Source organism: Pseudomicrostroma glucosiphilum (genome assembly GCF_003144135.1).
Source record: "Pseudomicrostroma glucosiphilum strain MCA 4718 unplaced genomic scaffold BCV69scaffold_16, whole genome shotgun sequence".
Taxonomy (NCBI): Eukaryota; Fungi; Basidiomycota; class Exobasidiomycetes; order Microstromatales; family Microstromataceae; genus Microstroma; species Microstroma glucosiphilum.
Genome location: NW_020289928.1, coordinates 61,776 through 84,998, shown reverse-complemented (window position 1 = coordinate 84,998; position 23,223 = coordinate 61,776). Strand labels below are relative to the sequence as shown.

The window sequence follows — 23,223 nt, the reverse complement described above, 5'->3', positions numbered from 1 at the left end:
CTCCGCGTCTGGCCTCCCAAGCGGGCGGCGGGGCAGCCGGCACTCGCCTCACCGCGCAACGCAGAGGCACACAGGCGCACCCACACGCCCACTCACCCACACGCCAAGCGCCCCTCGTCGACGGAAAGGGGGAAATATGCACAAAAGTCACATCCACCGCACTGTTCACCCGCTTCTTCCGCGGGGCGACGTACGAATAACGCATATATCCACACCAAGGGGGGAGCAAGGACACACCATGGCAGCAGCAACCGCAGCAGCAGAAGCACGAGATACAAGCAGTGAGCTGCCCAGCTCAAAGCTCGGAACACAAGAGTACTGGGACTCGGTATACCAGTGAGTACGCAAAGGTAGGAAATGGCGCTACTTTTCCCACACTCATCTTCTCCCCTCCTCCTCTCCCTCTTCTTCTTCTTCTTCTAGGCGCGAAGTATCCAATTTCGCATCCGATGGGGATCGCGGTGAAGTATGGTTTGGACAAGAGGCAGCAAAGTCTATGCTGGAGTATCTGCGCTCCCACTACTCTGCTTCCTCTTCTGCGACCTCGTCGTCGTCGTCTCCAACGATCCTTGATGTAGGGACCGGCAATGGACATCTCCTCTTTAGTCTTTGTGGAGTCAAGGATGACGAGGATGAGAGCGATGAGAGCGATGAAGATGAAGACGACGATGAAGAGAAACTCGACGGCAAAGACGGAAGCGGTGCAAGATCCTCCCGCAACCAGCTCATCACTTCTCCAGACTATATGTGCGGCTGCGACTACTCGGCCGCCAGCGTACAACTCTGCAAGGACATTGCCGCCTCGGTGCAAGGTAGTACACAAGCAGAGGTGGGCAAGATACGTTGGGAAGAGTGCGATGTACTTAAAGACGGGGATGTAAAGCAGCTCAAGGAGATGGCGGGACGGATACGAGGGGAAGAGAGCTCGCGGGATGGATGGGATATTGTCCTGGACAAGGGGACGGTGAGTCTTGCAGCGCAGACCAGGCAGAGGAACACCTAGCGCTGACTCTTGGCTCACCCCGATTCGAACTTCGTCCACCTCTTGCCCATAGCTCGATGCTGTGAGTCCTCCAAACTGCACCATTCCTCCTTCATCTCATCTCAATCACTCACACCCCTCTTCCCTCTTCTCCTCCCGGCTCTTCGCAGATCGCCCTCGCCTCTAGTGCGCCCAGCGCAGGTACCACACCCCTCAACACCTACCTCTCCGCCCTCGGCACCCTCACAACACCCGGCGGTCTCTTCCTCATTACCTCTTGCAATTTCACCGCCGAAGAGCTAGTGGCTAAACTTACTCAACCCCGGGCACAGGCACAAGTTGACCAAACTGGCAGCGGTCCAGCCACAGCTGCCTTTGAACATCTGGAGACGTTGCCTGCGAAGCGACAGTTCATGTTTGGCGGCAAGAAAGGGAGCACGACGGTCTGTGTTGCTTTCAGGAGACTGAGGGAGTGAAGGCAGCGTCGAGCAACCGATCGCAATAGGTTATGATGGGTAGTACATAGCATTCCTCAGATGTGGTGCAATGTCAAATGTCAGGTGACAAAGGATAGTGGTGCTGGGTGCTTGGCGTGAGAGGTGATATCCAAAGGACTTCTCAATAGCTCAGCCCCTCTCTCCATCTCTCCCTCCTCTCTCACTCCGACTTCTTCAACTCCTCCTGAAGCTCCCCCACCTTTTGCTCCGTGTTCCCCAGCTTACTTTGCTCCGCCTCCAACTTCTTTGCCAGACTATCCACCCTAGCCGCCACTCCCCTCCCTCCCACTTTACTCAGCTCCACTAGCATCTGCAATTCCTTTTCCAAATCACGAATCGCCGCGTCACTCTTTGCCATGGAACTCTTTGCGTCCAGCAGCTCCTGTGTAAGACGGAAAGTGCGGTCGGAGTGCACTAGATCCTTCATTGCCTCGAGGAGGACGGGGCGACCGGCGCGGATCAGGCTAGGTCGACCATCCTTGTGTCGCACGCTAATCAGTTCCGCCTCCTCCATTGCGCGCAGCTTGCCCTCGTCGCCCTTGAATGCGCCCGAGTCAGAGTGGAGCATCCAATGGTAGGGTACTGAGCCGTCCTTCGACGAGGCCAGAAGACGAATTACACTCCAGGCCGTGGACCGTGACCAGGGAAGCTGAGAGGAAGTCGAGGCAGTGTCGGAGGATTCGTCACCGAAGAAGGACTTGCGCAATTCGACGGTGGTGCGGGTGATCAGCTCAGATACCGCCGCGGGGACAGTCTGGCCCATGACGACTTTTTGGAGCAGACCTTCCAGATCGGTCAGTCGACCGCCGAGCTTGTCCACCCACTGAGCATCTTCCTCTGGTAGGACTTCGCCCGAAGCTGGGACAGCGGCTTGGACTGGTCCAGCATTTGAAGAGGGCGCATTTCCGAACAATCCGCTCAGGGAGGAGGAGAGACTCTCCTCCATCGATGGGTCGGTCGATGGGTCGGGTGTCTCGTCGGAGAGCGACGTCTGCCTTTGCGCCAACTGCGCATCGAGTCCTCTCGCCTCGCTCAAGCGAGTCCGCACAAATTCTCTCGCCTTGCTCTTCTCGGCGTCGGCCAAGACTACATTGTTGGCAGGCCTCGAGTCAGGCAGGGCTCGGCCAATCTCCTTTGACATTGCCACTGGATTGTCCGAGACGAAGATGACGTGGGCCAGGTCTGCAGATACGAGCTGGGAAGACCAGTCGACGAGGATCGAGTAGAGCAAGGGTGAGCGCAGAGACTTGAGGTGGAAATTGTCGATGATGATAATGGGCGACTCGAGGGAGATTCCGTCATCTTGACCCGACTTTTTAGGTGCGGGACGTGCTCGCCTGCCAGTTCTGTCTGTTGGCAATTTGCTCCACTTGCGCCTTGTATCTGCAGCTAAAGGTCCATCGTCGCCCTTCTCTTGGCCCAACAAGTTCATCTTCTCCTCCGACTCTGAGCTTGTCAAGAGATCGTTATCCTCTTGCTTGGTCGAATTGCCATCGACAGATCCGGCACTGGGCGGCGGCACGTTAGTGCCATTCACAGGGGAAGTCGAAGTAGCCGCACCTGACCTCCGCAGAACTTTCCTCTCCCGCTCTACCCTCTTCTCTTCCTTACGCTTGACATTCTCCAGGGCGGCTTTCGTCACCGCCAGAATCTGGCTCAGCTGCTCCTCGGTGGGTCGTGAGAAGCCAGCCTTGCTGCCAATGAGGCCTACCGAGGCCAGATCGATCATCGAGTTGAGGGAGTTGAGCCAGCCAAAGACGGGCCAGTATCCAGTCTCGCTGGCCAAGGCTGCGATGATTGCAGTGTCTAGCTTCCCGGCCCCGTCCTTGCTGCCATCACCGATGCTGAGAGCTGGACCTGGACCGGAGCTCCCGACACTGCGAGCGATCTCGGCGCAATCGATGCGCAGCACCTTTACGCCCTTTGGAATTGCCTCTTCCAAGAGATTGTGCTTGCCGCTACCTCTGGGTCCAGAGATGGTGATAAATGTCTCTGGGCTCTCCCTCAACCAGCCTTGGATGTCCTCTTTTGCAGCCCTCCTCTCAAACCAATCCACCTGGCTCTTGCTCTCGTCTTTGCCGTTGCCCTCTCGGAGGAGATCAACGGTATTGGCCTTGAGCCAGCTGTACAAGCGGTAATTGTCGAGGTCAAATGTACGACTCAGCTTAGACTCGATGAAGAAGCCGCGGATAGGATCCCACACGGCGTAGGAGAGGCCACCCAGCATAAAGGCGAGAATGGGAAAGACGATTCGAGGATGATTAGACGTCCAGTCCCATGCCTTCTTTGCTCGTTCACTCTCCTTGTAATTGATGATCAGCCGAGGACCTTCCCGGACTTGAACGCCATGGGCGCAATTGCGAGCAGAGGTGGCGGAGCGCATGCGGGAGAAGAGGACAAAGGCTTCATTGGCCTTCTTCTCGATGGAGACGATGCGACCATAAGGGCGCAGGATGCCCCACAGAGCCTCTTCGGAGAGATCACCGCCAACGAGTGTGATTTTCAAGGTCGAGGATGGAAAGCGATTCAGATCTTCCAGCCAAGGCTACGGACAAAGTAACGAAGAGTGTATGAGCGGTCAGCCGAGATTTGGAGCAGCCCCAGACAGGGAAGCTCACTCACCTTTCCCTTGACTACGTGCACACTGGGGATGGAGCCCCAGCTCAGCAGCAGGGCCTGATTGGGGTTGTACGCCCTCTTCAGCCCCTTTTTCACCGCCGTCTCGATATCAAACAGAGCTGGGTCTGGAGTATCTGCGGGCGTGGCAGGCAATGGTGCGCCTTTCGGGGTATATGTAAAGGAAAGGAATCCACCACCGTCTTTCAGCCTAGCTTCTGCTCCAATGACCTCAAAGTCATGTCCAATGAGATCCTTGTCCGGCAGACTGTTCCTGAGCTTCTCCTTGAGAGAATCATGGTTAGTCGCAACGAACCAGTGCCGGATGTCCCAGAAGCCGAGCCTGATGGGGAAGAGGGAGTCAAAGTATAGGTATCCGATCTGGCCTTGGCGAGATGCGGGAGAGTCCGGGGCCAAGTGTTCTGTTTCTGCGGGGGTGAGTGTTGCACCGGGCAGCTCTGCTGTGCTTAGAGAACGGCTGTTGACGCTGTTGCTGCTGCTGCCCGTACTTGCGCGAGGAAACGTTCTGGGTATCGTACGAGTCGTTGCATGGTGTCGCTGTTGGATGCTGCAGGATGGAGTGGCCAAGGCCTGCCGCCTTGCCGCGCCCAGTGCTGTGCTCCTGACGAGGCTTGTGGCTGCCGTACGCTGCGAGAGTGCAACGCTACCAGTGCGCCTCAGCAGGAGGTAGGTCATGGTCGATGGGGGAGATGGCGAGGAGATGGAGTCACCTGACGAGGCTCAAGGGGGAAAGTAGACGAGGAATGGCTCCACCCACTTCCTCGGCCATCGTCATTTCCCACGGCAGCGCTCGCGTGGCAGTGCACGGACACACGCCCGCAACGCAGGAACAAGAGGGGCACTCGCAAAAGGGGGAGAGATCGTTCTGCCCACCGCGAGGCCAGGCTGCTTGTCATACCATACCTGGATACCAGAGGGATCCTCTTGACAAGCTGCTGCCTGCTGCTTTCCTTATGTCTAGCGCCCACCCCAAAGTCTACCTTATTAGCGGTGCTTCCCGTGGCATCGGCTACGCTCTCATCGAGCAAATCTCCCAGCGGCCCAACCACATCGTCTACGCAGCGGCTCGCGATCCTACCAATGCCGTCGCCCTGAATAAGCTAGCAGAATTGCGGCCAGGAGCGGTCAAGGTAGTCAAGCTGGTGGCCGGCTCCGAGGAGGATGCAAAGCTCATCATGGCGCAGGTGCGTTCCGCTGAAGGTCACCTCGATGTAGTCTTGGCTGTGTCCGGGGTCGCACTGTGGCAGCACTATGCGCCGGTCAAGGACTGCACAAACGAGTCGATCATGGAGCACTTCAACACCAACCTGATCGGTACTGTCTCACTCTACCGCAACGCCTATCCTTTACTCAAGGCTGCGCCTCGTGGGGCCATCTTCATGCCCATGAGCTCCACGATGGCGTCCATCACCAAGGCGGGAGAGTATGCATTCCCCTTGTGTGGACTTTCGATGAGCAAAGCGAGCATCAACATGCTTGTGCGCAACATTCACCTCGAGTCAGAGGAGGAAGGCTTCATCGTCTTCCCTATGGATCCAGGATGGGTGAGTAGACCCTCGAGAGTAAGAGGTGGCACACGTGAAGAGATTGAGGAGCTCACTCGGCTCCCATATCTTTGACAGACACAAACCGACAATGGCAATGGCAATGCAAAGGCTTGCGGGATGAGCGAGGCCCCCACCAAGCTGGAGGATACCATTGCTGGCGTTCTCAAGGTCTTGGATGCTGCCAAGCGTGAGACACATGGTGGTGTATTCCTCAACTATCGCGGCGAGGTGATGCCGTGGTAAATCGGGCCCGCCACGATCCTATTGGGCACTAGAGACTTGTGCAGTGAGTGTGGGCGTCGTCGGTTCAGACCCGCCTCGTCTCGTTTCATTGCGTGAAGCGAGGGATGCGCCTGCTTTCCGCTGCTTTCCCGTCTCGCGCCTCCGCCATCCGGCAACGGCCCGTCCCCGTCGGTGGCCCGTCCTTCCGGAAGATCGCCGAGGGGAGCGTCAGGCCTGGAAACCACTTGGCAAGCGGTCGTACCTGGTTGGTGCCTTATAACACATCACTTTCCTCAAAGCAATGATAGAGGTCCTCAATCGCGTTGTCTCTTGGAAGACTTTTCTTCTCGTCGTCATTGATACAATAGCACATCGCACGCACAAGTCACCACCATGTCTGCTTCCTCCTCGTCTTCCAGCTCCACACTCGCCCGCGAACAGGCCATTTTCGATGAGCTTGACCTACCCCTGAAAGCAGGCTCCGCCTCTGAGGTACCAGGCATCTTCGACGGAGATTGGAGAAGAGGTGAGGCAGATCACACTTTGAAGAGCTATGATCCCTCCACTGGCAGACTTATGGCCACCGTGCAAGGCGTGAGTAACGCAAAGCTGCAGCGATGTCGACAGCCTCTTGATCGATTCTGACTGGGTTGCACGTCGAATTCCGCCATCTCCTTCAGGCCTCTGCTGCACAGGTCAGCTCTGCCCTCGGAGCTGCTCAAGCAGCCTTCAGAGTGTTCCGCAAGCTACCAGCGCCTGCCCGAGGCGAGGTGCTAAAAGACATTGCCGATGCCTTCACCCTTCAGAAGGACGCGCTCGGCGCTCTCGTCTCCCTTGAGATGGGCAAAATTCTGACCGAGGGTCGCGGCGAAGTTCAAGAAGTCATCGATCTAGCTGCTGTGGCCGTGGGTCTCTCCAGGACAATGGCCGGCTCCTACCTACCATCCGAACGTGCCGGCCATGTGCTCATGGAGAAGCCCAATCCCTTGGGCATCGTGGGGGTCGTAACGGCATTCAACTTCCCCGTTGCGGTGCACGGCTGGAACTTCTGCATGTCCTTCATATGCGGTAACGCAACGGTATGGAAGCCTGCTCCCTCTACGCCGCTCACCGCTATTGCCACTACAAAGCTCATTGCGTCCGTGCTCAAGAAGCACAACCTCCCGACTGCACTTGCCACCCTGGTCGCTGGGGATGTCGAGACGAGCAAAGCCCTCTGCGAGGACGAGCGAGTCCCGTTGGTCTCTTTCACGGGTTCAGAGACGATCGGAAGAATCGTAGCACAGACCGTCGCCAAGAGGCTGGGAAAGTGTATCCTGGAACTGGGCGGCAACAATGCCGTGACCGTCCTCTCGGACGCCAACCTCGACCTTGCCATCCCCGGTGTGGTGTTCGCGGCCGTGGGCACTAGTGGACAGAGATGTACCTCTTCCAGGCGAGTCTATGTGCATCGCGACATCGCCGATAGATTCCTGCAGCGCCTTGTTGGTGCGTACGAGCAGATTGCCAGTAAAGGCCTCATCGGCAGTGCGGTGCATGATCCAAAGGCCCTAGCCGGACCACTGCACTCCCCCACTGCGGTGGCAAAGCACAAGGAGACTCTCGCAGCCATCAAGAGTCGCGGTGGTCGGATCCTCTTCGGCGAGTCGACCGCCGTGCAGGACCTGCCAAGTCACCTTACCGGAGGCAATTGGGTCCAGCCCGCCATTGTCCTACACTCCAACTCGAGCGACGAGGCCTTTGCGGAAGAGGTCTTCTGTCCCATCCTCAACGTCTACATCATCTCCTCACTCGACGAGGCCATCGAGCTCAACAATGATGTGCGCCAAGGGCTCAGCTCAGCACTTTTCACGAATGACCACGTCAGTATCGGCAAGTGGCTATCGGCAGAGGGGAGCGACACTGGCATTGTGAATGTCAATGCGGGAACGAGCGGTGCGGAGGTCGGCGCTGGATTTGGAGGTGAGTACAGTGGACGATGCGGAGACTGCTCCCTCCTCAAGTGCTGACCGTGCTGCTCCTGTCTGCTCGTCACTACAGGCAACAAGGCTACCGGCTGGGGCAGGGAGTGCGGAGGCACCGCCTGGCATGCCTACTGCAGCTGGTCTACCTCCGTCGTCAACTACTCTAGAGAGCTGCCGTTGGCTCAGGGCGTGAAGTTCCACTTGTAGAGGCGCGATGGTCAATTGGTCTGCAGCGCGTAAATTTTTGTAGCCCAAGCATCTCATAGTGATTCCTCGAAATTTCTCGAAGAGTATTCAGCCACTGTACAGCATCGACTGCGATACAACCATTCACTTCAGCAGCAGGGGAATCCTTAGAATGTACAATCCATCCCTGCGTCGCGTTCCTCTCAGATCCAGAGATCTCCCCGACCATCGCTGACAGTGCTCGTGAGGTCGCCAAGACCATCAGGGCCGAAGGCATTGTCCTGCCAGGGCACATCACCTCCATCGATGGGATGTAGGAACCAATCGAGGAAGGAAAAGTCATTCTCCGGATTCGATGCCGTATTCGGTGGGGCAAAGGCATTCGTCGCGCTTCCACCAGCCGGCAGAGGAAGAGAGGCGCGTGACGGGGTCGCTTCTGATCGATCCGCCACAAATGGGGGAAGTGGCGAAAAGGAGGTGAGCGTTTCAGTTGCTCTGCCACCGGGCGCCTCAGCCAAAGCAGCCGAAGAGGCGAGGAGCGACAGTGAGCTGGTCACGTCGTTGACGTTGAATGGGGACTGCGCATTTCCGGGCACCGGCCCGCTCGCTCTCGCTGCATTGTTTGAGGTCTCTGGACGGGCATTGGCACCCGCTGCAAAGAGACTGTTGAGGACAGCATAGGCAGCAGCATCGAATGCATCTCGCACCTTGTTGCTGTTGCCTTGCTCGCCAGTGCCATCGTCTTGCACGATAGACAGCACTTCTAGCAGGCTTGCACATGACTGAACGTGCATTGTGATATCCACCAGCGAGACACCGGTGGGTATGGACAACATGTGCAAAGACTTGAGACTGTTGAGGAAACTCAGACCTGCCATGAAGACATGGTGTGTTGCTAGCCATGGGAAGTTGACGCGGAACGTGCGCCAGTTGAGCTTGTAGAGGCGGATCGTCTGTGCTGAAGAGTCGAGCGCTTCCAGGAGAGCCGAAACTCCTGGCACCGGAATGCGTGGTGATGGTCTAAACATCAAGGTCTTGGTGATGTGGAAGTTCAATTCCGTCCATTGAGCTGTAACGAACGGTGTGGCGACGTTGTACTGCTTTCTCCAATTCTCGAGCTTGTCGAGCCTAGAGCGTAGCCATTCGCCGATTGCCGGCTGGTCTGATCGTTCAGGATTGGAGACGTCATCATAAGCGTATAGATAGTGGTAAATTTCGCTCTGGAGCCTCCGTAGGCCCACGTGATTGACGAAGGAGAAGTGCGGCTTCAGTGGAGAGGGCGATTCACGGCCTGTCGTTGGCATACTGGGCGGCTACGAATGGGGAGTGACGTAAAGACGTCAGTACGAGCTTGTGTGTGTTCGCGATCCTGGCAGTCCTGCTCACCTTGGTAGAAATCCATGCGTCACTAATCGCAGTCGGTCTGGCGAGGGCAACTGCGAGGCTGACATCCAGACAGTATGCTGTCCAGAAGAGCCTGCGGCCCATCGTCGACGAGGCAACCGAGTCACTGATACCTTCTCTGTTCAGACTGAGTGCTGCCGCAAGACGCAGCGACTGACCGCTGAGTTCCCATGCATTGCCATGTTCAGGGAACAAAAGGACAAATTGAAGTTGTAGGAGGATGATCTGTAGCTTTGGAAGGTCTGTCCCCTTCATAGCCGCGGGCACATATACCTGAGCTGCGCGCCAGTGGGCTTGACCAGCTCGAGCTAGTTCTGAGGAGCGATGCTGTACTCTGGCCAGAGTGGCAAAGGCAAGGCCAATGACCAAGTGGACCTGGCACTTCTCGTACGAGTGAAGCGATGCACCGTTCCTCTCTCTGCCGCTACCGCTGCGCATTCGCTCGACCAGTTCGATGATGACGGCATCTTCGAAAACGGGGAGAGCATCGTTGAGGAAGCTAATGTACCTCCGCGCAAGTCGACCAACGAGTGCGGGGTCGTATGAGGGCAGATGAGTCCGTTGGCTGGGGCTTAGCTCGGACAAGTGTGCAACGGCGTCTTTGCGAAGTTCAGCGAGGCCTCGAAGCTCCACAGAGAGGTCACGATCGTAGGGTAGTGCATCGGCGGCTATGATATTGGTGGGACTTAGTGTTGAGAAGCCTTCGTTATTGGTCCTGTTGGCAGTACTGTATCTTCCTCGCTTGGGTGTGGGGGCGATCTCAGAGCCGGCAGGCGAGGAGAAGGATTCGCGCCCCCTACGTCTGGGGAAGTCTGCTGGTGGCAAGTGTGGATCCAGACCATCGACTGAGGATGTTGAGCTAGGGTTCGTCTGGCCAGACATGTCTGGGAACTGCGACCCTGCTCGACTCCTGGTCTCCGTCAGCTCTGCTTCCAACTTCTGCACGCGTTGCTGGAGCTCATACACCAGACTGAGGTGGCAATGAAAGAAGACGAAGTGATAAGCATCAATTGCGCCCAGAGAGAGAGTCATTGCATACTCCAACATACTCACCCTCGAGGTACGGATGGCAGCTGATCTCTGCCTACGCATTCCGCTCCCGCCTTGCCGCAAGGGTTGCAGTGAGGCAAGCCAGCATCGCACTGCGTCAAGCGAAGCGCAGGACATGGTCAGTAGCACATCTCGCATCGACGCTCCTCTGTACGGCTGCTATGCGGCCATCGCTGCCTCTGCGCCGCGTACTCACCTTGATCTTCCTCTGTTTGCAGCGATCACATGCTGGCAGCTTTGGCTTCGGTGGTGGCGGCGACGCGGGCGATGCCCCAGCTAATGCTCCGCGTGCCGAAGTCTCTGCCTCATTGGTGCTGTGATCCTGTCGTGGTAGCTGACGGAGATTGTCCATGGGTAGCCGACGATGGTGATGTGCCAAGGGCGAGATGCGAGGTGTGGTTGCAACGGAAGACGGCCCGTCGCCGTCCCAGGAGCAGACGCGGAAGACGGCAATTCCCCGGCGCGGGCCATGCCTCCACGACGGAAAGGGCCCCTGACCGATTTACTTATCAGCCGGGTGCTGACGGCGCATCGAGTGGTCGAGATAATGCTTGCACAGCTCACTTCTCCCGTCTGTAGCGATACCGATACGTACACAGTCAAACAGCATGGCAATCACATCGTCTCCTCTACCGTCGTCGATGGGTTGCAGCTCGCACCCTGGCGACGCCGGCGCGAGCTACGTTTCTTCAGATACGCTACGCACACGTTTCTCGACAGCCCTATCTACAATGTACAGGAACGAGGTGCCTTTGTACGGCGATCTTATAACTTTAGTGACCGACGTCAACCACGACGTCCTCTCAGAATCGGCTGCTCTGGACATTGACAAGCCCATCGCTGACGGCGATCTTATGCGACTCACACTCGAGAGACATGGCGCCATACGCGTCGGCACGGCAGCCGAGTTTGCCGTACTGGCCAAAATCTTTGTCCTGCTGGGCATGAGCCCAGTGGGCTTCTACGACCTATCTGAGTGTGGGTTGCCGATTCAGGCTACTGCTTTCAGGCCCATCGGTGAGGGTGCCTTGCAGCGCAATCCTTTCCGAGTCTTCACATCACTGTTGCAGCTGGACCTTATACCTGACGCTCAGTCTCGTCAGCTAGCCCAGTCAATCTTGCAAAAGAGGGACATTTGTCCAGATGCTTTGAAGCAACTATTAGACCGAATTTTTTCGGGTGTACAGGAGGGCAAAAGGCCACTTCTATCTGAGCAAGACGCTGCTGCCTTCATTCCGCTCGCCATCGACGTCTTCAGGTGGCACAGCAATACCACCGTGTCGCGACAAGACTACGACACTCTCAGGAAAGTCCACCCCCTCATCGCCGACATCTGTTGTTTCTCCGGTCCTCATATCAACCACTTGACTCCAAGGACGCTGGACATCGACGCGGTCCAAATTGGTATGAATGCCAGAGGGTGAGCATCGATTAGCACCGCTTCAGCGCCAGTGACCGAATGCTGACAACGTTGCCACATTGTACCTGTTCCGCAGCATTGATGCCAAAGAGATCATAGAAGGCCCTCCTCGGCGTGTCAACAGCATCTTACTGCGACAGACGTCTTTCAAGGCGCTGGAGGAGGCCGTGTACTTCCTCGATCAGTCGGCCGTGGGCGGCCGTACTTTGGGACACCATACCGCCCGGTTCGGCGAAATCGAGTCGCGAGGTGCGGCGCTGACCCGGAAAGGGCTGAGACTGTATCAAAGCATCATGAACAGCTTCATTCACTCCGAGCAGGAGGCCACTGAAGCTGACTCGACCTACCAGGACCGTCTAGAGGCTGCTTTCAGAAGCTTCCCAGATGATCTTGCTGCAATGCGTGAACAAGGGCTAGCATACTTTACCTACTCTCTGCACCGTGATGATACTCCAGCGGAAAGAGGCAAGGGGAGTGCCTCATTGTCAAGACGGTCGTCAGCGTCTGCACTTGATCAAGCCCTTGCACAGCACCGACTAGTGATTCGCTATGAGCCGATCACCTACGAGGACTTCTTACCGCAAAGCGCCGCCGGCATTTTCAGCTCAAATCTCGCATCATCCCCGAAAGAAAGCCCTGCCTCAAACCGATCATCACCCGTAGCTGGTGAAGGTGAAGACGACAAGAAGAAGGCGTTCGAAGAGCAGATCGGGCTCAAGATCGGCGACTACTTTGATCTGTACGAGGAAGCGCAGAGGCAGAGTGTCGAACATGTTGCAGACCGGCTACATCTATCATTCGAAGAAGTGCATGTGGCGCTTGTCGGTCGCAAGTGAAAGTTGAGGCGTATGAGATGTCCGAGCCCATGTATATAATGTCTTGCTATGATTTCGAGAATGTGAAGCTTGCTCCTGGAGAGAAGATGTGCGGACTGCATGAAGATCTGGGCCCTCTGTGTTTCGCGCCCCGCTCTCGAAAGAGGTGGAGGAGAAGTGAGCATTGCTGCACAGACCCGCCGGCTGACCTGACTGCTGAGTACTTCTCCATCTTCTTCTCCCCTCAGAGGACCGGCTGCCAAGCACTCACCCGCCCGTGACAGAGCAAGCGTACCCACACTCTTTGGCCTACACTCACAATGGTGATGCTCAGCACGGTCACAAAGGCAAACGAGTCCGTAGACTGCACAGGGCAGAGGGCCGTGGTAGCTGGGGCAACCCAAGGAATTGGTGAGAGAATCGGCGAAGTAGACAGCTCAGTCCGGGTTGCAGACTGGTGCGAAGCTGACCATGTCTTGCTTTCAACTTGTGCATCTGTCCGACAGGTGCTGGAGTGGCTCTCCGCTTCGCCCTGGCAGGGGCTTCAGTCTGGATCGTGGGACGTAGCGAAGAAAGAGCAAATGGAGTCCTGGAGAAGCTCAGGATGGCAAGTGCCGAGGCCCACCGTAGAAAGTCGGCATCAGGCAAGAGCCAAGCTCCAGACGATCATACATTCTTCCAAGCAGATCTGAGCAAGACAGAGGAGGTACAGAGGGTCGCAGGTGCAATCGCGGACAAGGCAGGAGAGGGAGGTGTGGACTGGCTTGTCATGACCCAGGGTGAGCAGCCCGCCCGGTGGATGTAGAGGAATTTGTTGACCAGTCTGAACTCACGTTCTCCCATATCACTCTTCTTGCCCAGGCGGACCGCCCACTGGAGTGCTAAAGCCCAAGGCATCGCCCGCTTCCCCCGAAGGCGGCTTTGCAGTAGGCGTCTTTTCGCGCTTTGGGCTAGCATACATCCTCACTCAGCGCAACGTGGTCACAAAGGGCATCTGCAACGTATCCGCTCCAGCTCAGGGAGGCAAGAAGCCACTAGACGTCGATGACCTGGATCTCACAAAGGCAAAGGCAAGGGGAGACCTGTTTGGCGGGTGGCTTAGTATTCCCACACAGGGTATGATTGGCAGCAGTGTCTTGGACTCAGTCACACAGGTCAGTCGAGTCAGTATGCAAGGTTCACTCTGAATCTATCACTGATGTTCTGCCTTCTTACTGGCATCCTGTCTGGTAATCGATGTTGTCTCTTTCTCCCCTGCAGACACTTGCCGAACGCAACCCAAATCTCGTGGTCTCGCATCTGTTTCCGGGTATCAATGGCACCGACGCCGTTTCGAACCAAGGCTTCCCCTCTATTCTTGCTTGGGGCAGCAAGCTAGCCACCTCCCTTGGCCTGCTCTACAAGCCGGAGCCAGGCTCATACCCAGAGGTGCCCTTCTACTTGCACGCGAATCCAGAGGCGAACTCTAGAGTCCGCAAGGGCGAAGCCAACCTCTTCGGACCCACATTGAAGAGGTATGAGCCCATCAGCCCCAATGTACAGGACCCGGCAGTCAGGGCAAAGGTATGGTCAAAGCTGGAGAGTTACCTGGAGGCGGCGGGTTCGTGATGCATAGGCTGTAGCTCAGACTGAGTCTGCCAGGCAAGCAGGCCGTCATCACCAGAGGGGTTGCGCATCAATCGCTCATGTCACGCATGTCCAGTCATGGAATTTCATATTGGGTCCTTGACAAATGTATATCAGCGCGTTGTTGGGCTGATTCTAAGTATATGCGAGGTAGGCATCATCATCGGCAGGGAAAGGAGGGCGTTTACTTCAAAGTTGGCCAGGCGGCGCCATCTGTTGCGCAGATTACTCCTCAGCGGCACGTCGGCCATCGGAGCAAGGAGGGACGGAGTCACCTCCTCTTCAGGGATGACCAAGTCGAGGAGGGGGAGAGGAGGGGAACTCCCCAGTGTCGCCGTCTCTTCGTCCATGGGGGTGATTGGGGCCACTGACGCGGGGGATATGACGCCAGGGAACCAACGGGTTATCTTTCGGCGCATGCGACCAAGGGTCTTCGTAAGTTTGTCGTCGGCCATGACCGAGTCGAGGAGGAGGGGGAGGTGGGGAGGATGGGAACTCCCCAGTGTCGCCGTCTCGTCGTCCGTTGGAATGAGGGGGATAAGGGTCCTCGTATTCGTCTCGTCGAGGGTGACCAATTCGGGGAGGTGGAGAAGATGGGAACTCTCCGGTGTCTCCATCCCTTCGACCGTGCTTGTGGCCGGGAGGAGGATCAGCGGCCGCCACTGGCCCGCTTTCACCCCGTCGTCGTGCGAGATCCCAGAGGGGAGTTTTGTCGCTTCGGATCTGGAGGTCTCCTTTGGCTAACCCCAGAACTCCAATAGGGCTAGAGCTGACGAGAATGGCACATGTTGAAGAGAGCAGAACAACTAGCAGAGTCTTCCAAAGTGCCGGAAGCTGCATGATCGGCCAAAGGTATTGAAAGTATGCGGCTGCTGAATGGAGTGGGAAGAGATTGATGAGGGAAGTGATCGTTGAATACCGTCTTGAGGGCGACCTTTTGTAGGGCGCAAGGAGGCCATGTCCCCAGCCTCGATCTTTCATGAGCGGGCCGAGGTATCAGGAACACTGTGCCTGTACCCCTGATTGCTGAGTAGCAGGCGCCCACTTATGCCCTGCATCTGGCACCACTCGAGGGTCCTTCGGGGATGCTCATGAACCTCCAACGTCCTTATCCGGAGCCACGATGTCGCGATAGCAGGCACGGGTCAAACTGGTGGCTACCTTGCCCACTCGTCAATGTAAGTGGGCGATGGGAGGGCCCCGTCGGTGCTGTGACCTTCGGGACCAGGGACCCGGCTAGGCACAGCTCGCTCAGTCCCACGCCTATGCTGTTGCTCTGTAAAATGGGGTCGGAAGAGCCTCGCCCTCGGTGCTGGCATGAGTACATGCTCAAGTACCTGTTCTTTTGCTTTTGCTTTTGCTTTGACCATGTAGCACAGCCCAACCCATCAGCAACCATGGTTTGTTCGTAGCAGCGTCTCGGCGGTGGTCATTGGATCCTTGCACATTTGCACTGCGCTTGATGTAGATCGCCAAGTGCGACCGAGAGTCTGATGGTCTGCACCATGGGCAGTGTTATTATGTCAGACGATGGATGCAGTCTTCACCAGAAGATCGAGCGGCGTCTCCAGGTATCGATTCGAGTATGGGCTCGGTTCCGCTCCGTTCCGGCCCGCATGAGCCGGCTTGCTCTGAGCTCACCGGCAATGAACCGGCCGGCAAAGGCGGGGACAGAGGCAAGCGGGGCTACCCCGCATTTCCCACCGAGAAGCCGGGCCAGACTCCTTTGCCCTCATCTTCGTCTCTCATCATCACGCCTCTACGGGTACATGCTCTTCGGCCGTACCATCTTTGCATCTCTGCACCACTTGAGAACAGCAGCGAGAGCACCTTCCTTGCGGTCTTTTTCCCTGACTTCCACTCGCCCTTTCCGCCGCGCTACTCATACCTCCCCTCCTCTTCTATCGTCTTCTCCCACCATGGCTTCGCGACTTGCCCAGTTGGCTTCTCACATCACCGGCCACCCCGGCACGGGAGGTCCCATCCCTGCTCCCCTGACTGGCAACCTGCTCCAGGATCAGGTCTGTCTAATCACCGGATCCGGCCAAGGAATCGGTCGCTCCTGCGCCCTCCTCTTTGCTGCTCATGGCGCCAAGGTCGTCATCAGCGACCTCGACGGAGCCAAGGCTGACTCTGTTCGCAAGGAGATCGAGGATGCTGGAGGCAAGGATACTGCCATCACTGTGGCCGGTAATGTTATGGAGGACGGCTTCGCAGAGAGGCTGGTCAAGGCTGCCGTAGACAAGTGGGGAAAGATCAATGTCATCGTCAACAACGCTGGCTTCACAAAGTGAGTTGAGATCGGGCAAGTGCAAAGGACACAAGGGGAATCGTGGCTGACATCGCACTCTGCTTCGTCTCTCGCCTCATGCAGCGACAAGATGCTACACAACCTTGACGACGCTACCTTCCGACAGATGCTCGAATGCCATACCGTAGCTCCATTCAGGATCATTCGTGCTGCTGCGCCTTACCTCAGGATCAAGGAGGAGTCAAAGAGGGAGAACAGGAGCATCATCAACGTGGGTGGCCCGGCTCTGAACATCATGGGACTCCCATCGATTGCCCCTCTTCGTTTGCTGACACGAACGAGCTTTCCATCTTCCATGTACAGATTTCTTCCACCTCTGGTACCCACGGCAACGTCGGACAGATCAACTACTCGGCAGCCAAGGCTGCTGTAGTCGGTATGACCAAGACGATCGCCAAGGAGTGGGGTCCTTTCGGCGTCCGAGCCAACGTTGTGGTGAGTCTTTCCGTGTTGCGAGCGTGCATACTTGGACTAGTGAGTTGATTTCGTATTGCCTACATATCATTCCTCCACGCTCAGGCCTTCGGCTGGATCGACACTCGTCTCACTCGAGCAAAGGAGTCTGGAGAGACCATCGTCATCGACGGGAAGTCTGTGCCGCTTGGTATTCCAGGTCGACCTGCTGCGCCTAGTGGAAGCGGCGACAAGCCTTCCGTCAATGCTACTGCCGACATTCCTCTGGGCCGACCAGGCAGGACCGAGGAAGCTGCATCCTCGGTCCTGTTCATGGCCAGTGGTCTCGCTGGCTATGTCAGCGGACAGGTCTTGGAGGTCACTGGAGGAAGGGGTATCTGAGTGCAGCATTGAGGCGCAACTTTGCTCTGGCGAGACTTACATGTAAATTCAGCTCCACAGTGTACGTTACGGAAGAGGAGGTGACAGCAGCCCAAGCATTCGTGCACTCACACTGTCTGACGGTGTGACGCTGCCTGTGAGCAGCAGCATCGGACCATTGCGCAATTGTCCTCAACGCTTGCTGTGACTGTCGCCTCGAAGGGCGCAGTGCTGTTTGCTCTCTATGAGGTGACACGTGGTGCAGCATCAGTTGATGAGTTGCTGCGTCGCAATGACGCATTGCTTCTTATTTCCCTCATATACATAAGTGAAACCGGCTACACCTCTGGTTAGATCCCTGTCTCGACATCACCCTCCTCTCCAGCTCGGATTTCTCCTCTTCGGCCAGGTGCCATCGTCATCACTTCGTGCTTCCACGCTACTGGTAGCGTAGACTGACTTCACTGGCTGATCTCAGTGAAGACACCCTCTCGCAGTGGAGCTGCTGGACAGACCTTCGCCATGCGATCCTTCCCAATATCACCGAGGTCTCCAGGGCTCCCCCTTCGCTCCAATTGCGCACCGGCCACACGCGGCATGATAGCTACGAGCAACCGTCGTCAGCGACCTACCTCGCTGAACCTGTCCGCTGCGCACAGCAAGAGGGTCTCGCGGAGCTTCGACAAATTTTCACTACCAGCAGATTTGCCCCGGGCGGCCATGCCAGCCATCAAGCCCAATGCTGGCAAGAAGTGGGTGGACGGTCAGCTGAAGGTGAAAGACTTCGGATTGGAAGGGGAGAGACCAGTCATGAGAGCCTCCTCCATGCCGTTTGAGGAACCTCCAGCATGTTCAAGACCTACGCCCGAGAGACCCAGGAGTCTCGACCCCGGTCGACTGAGCACGAGCTCAGCAACTTCAGTCGGCAGTGACAGACAGGCTGCTGGTAAGGTGCAACCACCAGTTCGCCTCAGCGCACGTCAACCTTCCATCGACGAAGTCTCATCAATGCGTCCTGGCTTTGAAGTGACGAATGTAAACAAGTCTTTGGACAGCTCCATCAGAAAGGCAATTCACGCTCCACGACTTTCGATGGACCTCATCTGGACTAGCAAAACGACTGCTGAGCCTCCTGAAGAATCGCCGATGGCACCGGACCTGGCGTGCCACTCCTTCGAAGAAGGAGCATCAGTCCGCTTGCTGATGAACACCGAGCTGGACGAGCCAGAGGCCCGGACAGTAGAGAGCGGGCTGGCCAAGACAGAGCCTGAGAGCACGAAAAGTTTGCCGGCATCTGACCGAGACACGGGTCCAATGTCAGACGAAGACGTCGAGATCGCTTCGCCTTCAGCAAGCTCAGAGGGGTCGGTGTACTCCCGTCCGTCCGCTCTTCCTGCCCTACAGTCTGGACTGTGGGGTCCCAGCCGCACCTCTCGAACGTCAAAGGGCGGTCTGCTTTCGGCACTTCCCACTGGCGTAGGCGGCAACCTGAGATCGGCAAGACCTGTGGTGACCCTGACACCATTCCTCGAAGGTACTCCGGTGATGAGCGCAAACACACCCGCGTCGCTGGGTGCCTGTGAGATCGGCAGCGGCGGGACAATGTCTAGCAATGTGGCTTCGTCCGCAGCTCTGTCTGAGCCATGCCGGTCCACAGAAGACACAATGGTAGAAGACGGGGCTACAGATGCATCCAAGAGCCTGAAGCAACCCCTTGTTGGGCATCGGGGCACTCTAGAGCAGCAGAGGCCATCCGTGTGCGAGAATGCCCTACCCCCTCGGCCTCCCGAGCCGGTAATGTTCCATCCTTGCAGCCACTACTCTCTTCGAACATTGGCCAGGTCAAATCTGCCAGAGAAGGTGCCCATCCCATACTCTGTGCCGAATGACACCTCAGACAAAGGAGTGAGCCAGGCCATCGAGATTGATGCAGGGCAGCCGTGGGCCTGGTCCTGTTCGCATCCTGTCTCTGCTTCCACTTCAGCAGAATCACAATCGACTGTGAAGCGCCCAAATACATTCGAGCCTCCCCCTACATACTCTCGAAGGCGAGCCTCGATCTTCGATGCCGATCACTCGCAAGCTCAACCTGGCACTCGAACCCTTCTCGCTGTTCAGCAGTCATGTCCTGACCCGAAGACTTTGGTGGCTGGCTTGCTGGGCCCTCGGGGACGACGACTGAGTATTGTGCTTCCCCCTGCTGCGACGATCAGTAAGAAGACACTGGCTGTCCAGGTGGTTGGCAATTGACTGCGAGGCGATCGTGTCGACGTGTGCATCGGCAGAGCGAATGCTTGATTGACGGTATCCAGGCCTAGAGGATGCCTGCAGGGCTCACGAGGTCCTGGCGTTGTATCTATCTCTCCGCGCGTGTGTGCCTGTCAAGCCAGCCAATTGATGAATCAGGCAGATTCGCGTCATTCCGCCCCCACGGTCCTTTCCGGCCGTGCATTTCCGGGGAGCCCTTGCCGAACCTTGGCCCTTGCCATTTTGCGCGTGGCGTGTGACCCGCGCCTTTGGTGTTCGGTTCAATTTTTTGCTACAGTAGCCCTCCAGCGGTGGACCACAGGCACGCAAGGCACCGTCGACTGTGGGTAGCTTGCAGACCAGGGCCGATACTCGGATGTGGATGTGTGAGAGAAGTGGGTGCGGGTGCCAACAACGGAGGATGCGCAGCAGGAGCGACTCGACTCAGCCTGCCCTTCGGCTAAGCGTGTGTCTGTCTCTCTCTCTCTCTCTGACGGTGGCTGCTAATTCTGTCGATGGCTGAAAGCAGTCGCGGGTGTGGCAGGGTGCCCGTGGCAATTCCTGCGTCTGCATCCAGGCCAGCGTCCCTGGCCAAGGCGGCGGCGGAGATGCAACTCCGTCCTTGACTTGGTTCGATTTGACTTCTAATCTTCCGCTCTCTGCACTCCTCGTCCTCCTCCCTCCGCTCCTGCGCCCGTCCGCCTGCCTCTGACCCGGGCCCTTCCTTTTTTTGCCGCCGTGGGGTTTGTTTCCCTCTTTGCCTCAGCAGCTCCTTACCATATCCAGGCTGCTTGCCGCTGAGGATTACTTGTCTTCCCTTCGTCGTCGTCGTCGTCTCTCCTCTCTCTCCCTCTCTCCCTCCCCGTCTATACATCTTTCCTAGATCGCTACCTTCTCTTTGACCAGTTCCACCCTTACGGTCTCCCTCCCCCTTCGGTACTACGCCTGGCTCCTTCCGCTGCCGCCCATACGCGTCCGCGCCATCATTCCCGCCCGCTTTTAGTCGCGTTTCGCTCACTGTACGGCAATCCGCTCCCCCACTGGGCGTTCCCGCTCTCAGTCAAAAGTCTTGAGATTTGGGGATTCATCTCAACATCGCGCCATTGTCGCCTCCAGTAGATAGACGTCCCTGCTCCACTGTCCTTACCTCAAATGGCCTCGGTACTCAAGTCTTTCAAGGTCAATGCGGCCTCTGAGTCCACCGCTACCCTGCGTTCCGCCTTCTTGAGTTCCAACGCATCTCGCGCGGGCTCCTCGGCATCGGTAGGACCCTTCACCATCCTCGATTCCCCCTCGGTTTGGAGCAAGGTCTCGCCTTATCTGTCTTACCTTTCCCTGCCATCTCTCCAGGGCGCTTCGGCCACGAGAACAATCTTCACCATCCTGGCCATCGTCGCCACTGTGCTTGTGCTTGAGCAAGTGACGTATCGCAAAAAGAAGGGGGGTCTTCCTGGCCCAAAGTGGACGATTCCCATCATTGGAAAATTCGCAGACTCGCTGCATCCCTCTTTGGAAAAGTACCAGGCAGGATGGAATTCCGGTCCTCTGAGCGTCGCGAGCGTATTCCACATGTGAGTACCGAAACCATTGGAAGCGAGGGCGTGGCGTTCCCCCTTGTTTCCGCCCTGCGCCGCCCCCGTGGGAACAAGTCAGCTTTCTCTTCAGGCTCAAAGGTCTTGCCAGTAGCTGGCCCGAACGGCGTTCGAGCGGCGTTGCTCCGTGTGATCCCTTTCTCGACGCTCACACCTCTTCTGCTTCCGCAACCTCGTCAGCTTCATCGTCGTAGCCTCGTCGACCGAACATACCCGCAAGATTCTCAATTCGCCCACATACACAGAGCCATGCCTCGTGGCTTCTGCCAAGAAGGTCCTGAACCCCGACAATTGGTACGTAGATTCCCCCCGAGCGCGTCCGCATCGTTCAGAGATTCTCACTTTGTCTCCCATGTGACTCTCCTCACAGGGTCTTCCTCAATGGCAAAGCTCACGTTGACTTCCGCAAGGGCTTGAACACTCTCTTCACCCGCAAGGCTCTTGCCACTTACCTGAGCATCCAGGAGTCCATCTACAAGCAGCATTTCCGCAAGTGGATGTCAGACTCCGAAGATGGATCGTTCCGACCATATCAGATGCCTTTCCGAGATCTCAACATGGACACATCATTGAGAGTCTTCTGCGGCGACTACATCCCCGAGCATGGAGCCAAGGAGGTTTCTGACAACTACTGGCTGATCACCGTGGCGCTGGAGCTGGTTAACTTCCCTTTTGCGTTCCCCGGAACCAAAGTCTACAAGGCTATCCAGGCCAGGAAGCTCGCAATGAAGTGGTTCGAGCTCACTGCACGGGAGAGCAAGAAGCGTATGGCCGAAGGGGGCCAGGTGAACTGCTTGACAGATGCTTGGGTCAAGGCTATGCTCGATGCTAGGGAAGAGACATCGAATGGTGTCTCGGAGCTCACGAGCGAGCAGCGACGTCTCCTGGTCCGCGACTTCTCTGATCGTGAGATTGCCATGGTCTTGATGAGCTTCCTCTTTGCGAGTCAGGACGCCATGTCTTCTGCAGTAGTGTACCTCTTCCAACACATGGCTGACCGACCCGACATCCTCCAAAAGGTGAGGGAAGAGCAGTACGCTCTACGAGGGGACGACCTCGACGCTCCAGTCACATTGGACCAAGTCGATCGTATGGAATACGCCCGTGTCGTCGTCAAGGAGTCTCTGCGGATGAAGCCGCCCGTTATCATGGTGCCGTACTTGGCCCACCGTGACTTCCCAATCGACGACAAGTACACGGTGCCCAAAGGATCGATGGTCATCCCCTCGTTCTGGAATGCATTGCACGACGCAGAGGTCTACCACAAGCCCGACGAGTTCATTCCTGAGCGATGGCTCGATCCTGAATCTTCGGCCAACAAGGGCGTCAAGAATTGGCTAGTCTTTGGCTCGGGACCTCACAATTGCATCGGACAACAGTATGCTCTTATGCATCTTACAGCTGTCCTTGGCGCTGCTAGCATCGGCATGAATTGGGAGCACGAAATCACTCCGCTGAGCGAGGAAGTTGAGGTCATTGCCACCATCTTCCCAAAGGATGGTGCCAGGATGAAGTTCACGGAGAGGCGGAGACCTCAGGCAGGTGCTAGCCCCAAGGAGGCGGCAGCAGCTCAGCTATAAAACGGCTCCATTCGTTAGAAAGGGCCCCGAGGCCCTTAGCAGGTCATGTACGTCTTCTGCGCTGCCATGCAGTAGACACCGCCTTGCCTCGTTGTCGCGCCATCACTCAATTTCACTGTAATAAGGATCGTTTTTCATGTTCTTTTTCGCACACCATCTATGTCCGCCTCCGATCACACGTAGTGAGGGAGAATCGAGCATTACTTCATTCACCCTTGTTTGCTAATCCCCGCTTGACGAATGTCGAAGCTCAGTGGTGATTTCGCCACCTTGTCCGCTGACACACTGTCTTTGACTTTGCTGCTTCTGCAATCTGCTTCATGGTACTGGCACGCATGCAACTAAATGATCCTCATCAAGCTCGGACAA

General features: G+C 56.9%; 11 protein-coding genes across 11 annotated transcripts; 8 read left to right on the top strand and 3 right to left on the bottom strand.

Annotated features, from left to right (window-relative positions):
• The first annotated feature begins 163 nt into the window (after positions 1–163).
• On the top strand, positions 164–1,553 carry BCV69DRAFT_285023 (hypothetical protein). The gene is made up of 4 exons (XM_025493245.1): positions 164–336; positions 424–964; positions 1,056–1,064; positions 1,153–1,553. Exons 1-4 carry the CDS (start codon positions 239–241, stop codon positions 1,456–1,458), a joined length of 954 nt encoding a protein of 317 aa, XP_025345558.1. The 5' UTR covers positions 164–238; the 3' UTR covers positions 1,459–1,553.
• Positions 1,494–4,842, bottom strand: BCV69DRAFT_314598 (hypothetical protein). Its single transcript, XM_025495133.1, has 2 exons — positions 4,102–4,842; positions 1,494–4,024 (listed from the first exon to the last, which is right to left on the bottom strand). Exons 1-2 carry the CDS (start codon positions 4,789–4,791, stop codon positions 1,640–1,642), a joined length of 3,075 nt encoding a protein of 1,024 aa, XP_025345557.1. The 5' UTR covers positions 4,792–4,842; the 3' UTR covers positions 1,494–1,639.
• A 227-nt stretch (positions 4,843–5,069) lies between these two features.
• On the top strand, positions 5,070–5,906 carry BCV69DRAFT_252832 (NAD(P)-binding protein; the record flags this gene model as incomplete). The annotated part of the gene is made up of 2 exons (XM_025490488.1): positions 5,070–5,660; positions 5,739–5,906. 2 exons carry the CDS (start codon positions 5,070–5,072, stop codon positions 5,904–5,906), a joined length of 759 nt encoding a protein of 252 aa, XP_025345556.1.
• Positions 5,907–6,092: 186 nt separating this feature from the next.
• On the top strand, positions 6,093–8,301 carry BCV69DRAFT_71692 (putative aldehyde dehydrogenase family 7 member A1). The gene is made up of 3 exons (XM_025495478.1): positions 6,093–6,479; positions 6,566–7,847; positions 7,926–8,301. Exons 1-3 carry the CDS (start codon positions 6,279–6,281, stop codon positions 8,054–8,056), a joined length of 1,614 nt encoding a protein of 537 aa, XP_025345555.1. The 5' UTR covers positions 6,093–6,278; the 3' UTR covers positions 8,057–8,301.
• Positions 8,239–10,841, bottom strand: BCV69DRAFT_301196 (hypothetical protein; the record flags this gene model as incomplete). The annotated part of the gene is made up of 4 exons (XM_025494538.1): positions 8,239–9,348; positions 9,422–10,409; positions 10,493–10,581; positions 10,686–10,841. 4 exons carry the CDS (start codon positions 10,839–10,841, stop codon positions 8,239–8,241), a joined length of 2,343 nt encoding a protein of 780 aa, XP_025345554.1.
• Positions 10,842–11,089: 248 nt separating this feature from the next.
• On the top strand, positions 11,090–12,826 carry BCV69DRAFT_285019 (DUF1338-domain-containing protein). Its single transcript, XM_025493244.1, has 2 exons — positions 11,090–11,909; positions 11,986–12,826. The coding sequence occupies exons 1-2, from the start codon at positions 11,221–11,223 to the stop codon at positions 12,743–12,745; spliced, it is 1,449 nt and encodes a 482-aa protein (XP_025345553.1). The 5' UTR covers positions 11,090–11,220; the 3' UTR covers positions 12,746–12,826.
• A 218-nt stretch (positions 12,827–13,044) lies between these two features.
• On the top strand, positions 13,045–14,332 carry BCV69DRAFT_288424 (hypothetical protein; the record flags this gene model as incomplete). The annotated part of the gene is made up of 4 exons (XM_025493624.1): positions 13,045–13,135; positions 13,231–13,503; positions 13,586–13,878; positions 13,985–14,332. The coding sequence occupies 4 exons, from the start codon at positions 13,045–13,047 to the stop codon at positions 14,330–14,332; spliced, it is 1,005 nt and encodes a 334-aa protein (XP_025345552.1).
• A 300-nt stretch (positions 14,333–14,632) lies between these two features.
• BCV69DRAFT_301193 (hypothetical protein) lies at positions 14,633–15,190 on the bottom strand (the record flags this gene model as incomplete). The annotated part of the gene is made up of 1 exon (XM_025494537.1): positions 14,633–15,190. The coding sequence occupies one exon, from the start codon at positions 15,188–15,190 to the stop codon at positions 14,633–14,635; it is 558 nt and encodes a 185-aa protein (XP_025345551.1).
• Positions 15,191–16,269: 1,079 nt separating this feature from the next.
• On the top strand, positions 16,270–17,456 carry BCV69DRAFT_252705 (NAD(P)-binding protein; the record flags this gene model as incomplete). The annotated part of the gene is made up of 4 exons (XM_025490484.1): positions 16,270–16,640; positions 16,725–16,872; positions 16,965–17,096; positions 17,181–17,456. 4 exons carry the CDS (start codon positions 16,270–16,272, stop codon positions 17,454–17,456), a joined length of 927 nt encoding a protein of 308 aa, XP_025345550.1.
• A 217-nt stretch (positions 17,457–17,673) lies between these two features.
• BCV69DRAFT_71663 (hypothetical protein) lies at positions 17,674–19,906 on the top strand. The gene has a single exon (XM_025495477.1). It carries the CDS (start codon positions 17,958–17,960, stop codon positions 19,683–19,685), a length of 1,728 nt encoding a protein of 575 aa, XP_025345549.1. The 5' UTR covers positions 17,674–17,957; the 3' UTR covers positions 19,686–19,906.
• A 451-nt stretch (positions 19,907–20,357) lies between these two features.
• BCV69DRAFT_285014 (cytochrome P450) lies at positions 20,358–23,218 on the top strand. Its single transcript, XM_025493243.1, has 3 exons — positions 20,358–21,253; positions 21,455–21,568; positions 21,645–23,218. The coding sequence occupies exons 1-3, from the start codon at positions 20,835–20,837 to the stop codon at positions 22,852–22,854; spliced, it is 1,743 nt and encodes a 580-aa protein (XP_025345548.1). The 5' UTR covers positions 20,358–20,834; the 3' UTR covers positions 22,855–23,218.
• Positions 23,219–23,223: the final 5 nt, after the last annotated feature.

Bases quoted from the DNA above. Each gene is read 5' to 3' on its own strand.
- BCV69DRAFT_71663 (XM_025495477.1), top strand. From the start codon at position 17,958: ATGCGATCCTTCCCAATATCACCGAGGTCTCCAGGGCTCCCCCTTCGC.
- BCV69DRAFT_285014 (XM_025493243.1), top strand. From the start codon at position 20,835: ATGGCCTCGGTACTCAAGTCTTTCAAGGTCAATGCGGCCTCTGAGTCC. The intron at 21,254-21,454 runs GTGAGTACCGAA...CAACCTCGTCAG, and splicing joins GTCGCGAGCGTATTCCACAT to CTTCATCGTCGTAGCCTCGT. The intron at 21,569-21,644 runs GTACGTAGATTC...CTCTCCTCACAG, and splicing joins GTCCTGAACCCCGACAATTG to GGTCTTCCTCAATGGCAAAG.
- BCV69DRAFT_285023 (XM_025493245.1), top strand. From the start codon at position 239: ATGGCAGCAGCAACCGCAGCAGCAGAAGCACGAGATACAAGCAGTGAG. The intron at 337-423 runs GTGAGTACGCAA...TTCTTCTTCTAG, and splicing joins TACTGGGACTCGGTATACCA to GCGCGAAGTATCCAATTTCG.
- BCV69DRAFT_71692 (XM_025495478.1), top strand. From the start codon at position 6,279: ATGTCTGCTTCCTCCTCGTCTTCCAGCTCCACACTCGCCCGCGAACAG. The intron at 6,480-6,565 runs GTGAGTAACGCA...CATCTCCTTCAG, and splicing joins TTATGGCCACCGTGCAAGGC to GCCTCTGCTGCACAGGTCAG. The intron at 7,848-7,925 runs GTGAGTACAGTG...TCGTCACTACAG, and splicing joins GGTCGGCGCTGGATTTGGAG to GCAACAAGGCTACCGGCTGG.
- BCV69DRAFT_285019 (XM_025493244.1), top strand. From the start codon at position 11,221: ATGTACAGGAACGAGGTGCCTTTGTACGGCGATCTTATAACTTTAGTG. The intron at 11,910-11,985 runs GTGAGCATCGAT...CCTGTTCCGCAG, and splicing joins ATTGGTATGAATGCCAGAGG to CATTGATGCCAAAGAGATCA.
- BCV69DRAFT_314598 (XM_025495133.1), bottom strand. From the start codon at position 4,791: ATGACCTACCTCCTGCTGAGGCGCACTGGTAGCGTTGCACTCTCGCAG. The intron at 4,025-4,101 runs GTGAGTGAGCTT...CTTTGTCCGTAG, and splicing joins TGCACGTAGTCAAGGGAAAG to CCTTGGCTGGAAGATCTGAA.